The following is a 1,404-nucleotide window of genomic DNA, read 5'->3' as shown; positions in this document are numbered from 1 at the left end:
TGTATATATTGTATTGTATATTGTATATATTGTATTGTATATTGTATTGTATTGTATATATTGTACATATTAAATTTATATATTAAATAAAAATAAATTGAATTACTTGAAGGTCATGTGTATTGTCTGAATGGATCTGTCGCGGGACACGTTGACCCAGATGTTCGATCGAGTTCTCGGCTTTGAGCAGAGGCCTTTGGCCATGCAGCATTCGACGTTGTCTCGTTCTTCTTGCTCCCGAAGCTTCCTCTCCCAACATTCCTCCCATTTTCGTAAACGTTCCTCCTCTTCCGTTTTAAGCTTCTGCTTCTCCGCTTCGAGCTTCGCTCTCGCTTCTCGCTCTCTCTGCTTCCTCTTCCTCTTCCTCGAGCAGGGACTAGTAAGTAATCAAATATTCGATAGAACTTTACTTTGGGACACCGACGATTATCGATTTTTTTTTTTAACCATTCGGTAGCTTTTACGAATTTTACACACAACTTTTAAGCATTAAAAGTTAGATCTATGAATTCTAGGCGTCGAAAACTACGTCAAAAAAAAAATGTCAATAAATTTGGCTACGCCAAAGCAAAGTCCAACCAGATATTCGAGTAATTTAACGTTCGATAATTATTCGAACAGTGACGATGAACTTATTTATAGTTTTGTCTAGAAATTTATGCAAGAATTTTTATCCGAGATATTAAAGTGTTTTATTTAAGAATCTTTCCAGAGTCTGATGCGAGTCTTACTCCAACGGTCGAGACTTGATCGTCCCCTTGCCATTTTTCTTCCCAGCTCGTTGCACCATTTTCACGTCATCCGCGTTTCCGTCGTCTATCCTTTCCCAAGGCTGCTGGTTAATTATTACTTCCGGTCGTTTTAATTGCGCGAAAGTCTCTGCTCCCACCGCGGTTGATACACCACCCGCTTTGTTATTCTGATCGAGGACGAGTATCGCTTCCCGTTGCACAGTGAAAACGTTTAACAGACGGGTTACCTACGCGTTGAAATTTAATTAAAACTCGAATACATACATTGCGCGATCACCCAGAAACAGTTCTAGACATTTTTATTCGGTTCCCGGACTTCTACGGTACTGTATAGCGGTTCATAAGTTTAGTTTTGTCTGGGGCGAGTCATATTTGCGAAAAGTTTGCCATTAATTTTGACGCGAATCGAGCAATTGGGCGCAGTGAAGTATCCAAGTATCGAAGTAAAAAGTATCGAAATGAAAACTAATTCCGCATCTGACAAATGTTTTGGAAATTGTTTTACCGACAGGGCATGGCTGCAAGGCAAAATGGCGTCGAAAGTGCCAGGTCGGATTATGAAAAAAAACTCAACAATTTTTGGTCCCCCAAAGCAAAGTTCGACCATGTAACCAAACGAACACCACGTGTTTAGTTAAATAGTTATAATAAT

General features: G+C 39.5%; 1 protein-coding gene across 1 annotated transcript in view; it reads right to left on the bottom strand.

Moving 5' to 3' along the window:
* The window catches only part of LOC128885060 (uncharacterized), a 2,407-nt gene that overhangs the window by 665 nt on the left and 338 nt on the right, over positions 1 to 1,404 (bottom strand). The window contains exons 2-3 of the mRNA XM_054138809.1: positions 732 to 939; positions 107 to 382 (exon numbers count right to left, since the gene is read on the bottom strand). Coding sequence (XP_053994784.1) covers positions 107 to 382; positions 732 to 939 — 484 coding nt within the window. The remainder of the gene's footprint in view (positions 1 to 106; positions 383 to 731; positions 940 to 1,404) is intronic.

This window comes from Hylaeus volcanicus, chromosome 2 (genome assembly GCF_026283585.1).
Source record: "Hylaeus volcanicus isolate JK05 chromosome 2, UHH_iyHylVolc1.0_haploid, whole genome shotgun sequence".
Classification (NCBI taxonomy): Eukaryota; Metazoa; Arthropoda; class Insecta; order Hymenoptera; family Colletidae; genus Hylaeus; species Hylaeus volcanicus.
This window is presented reverse-complemented; position numbering and strand designations above follow the sequence as displayed.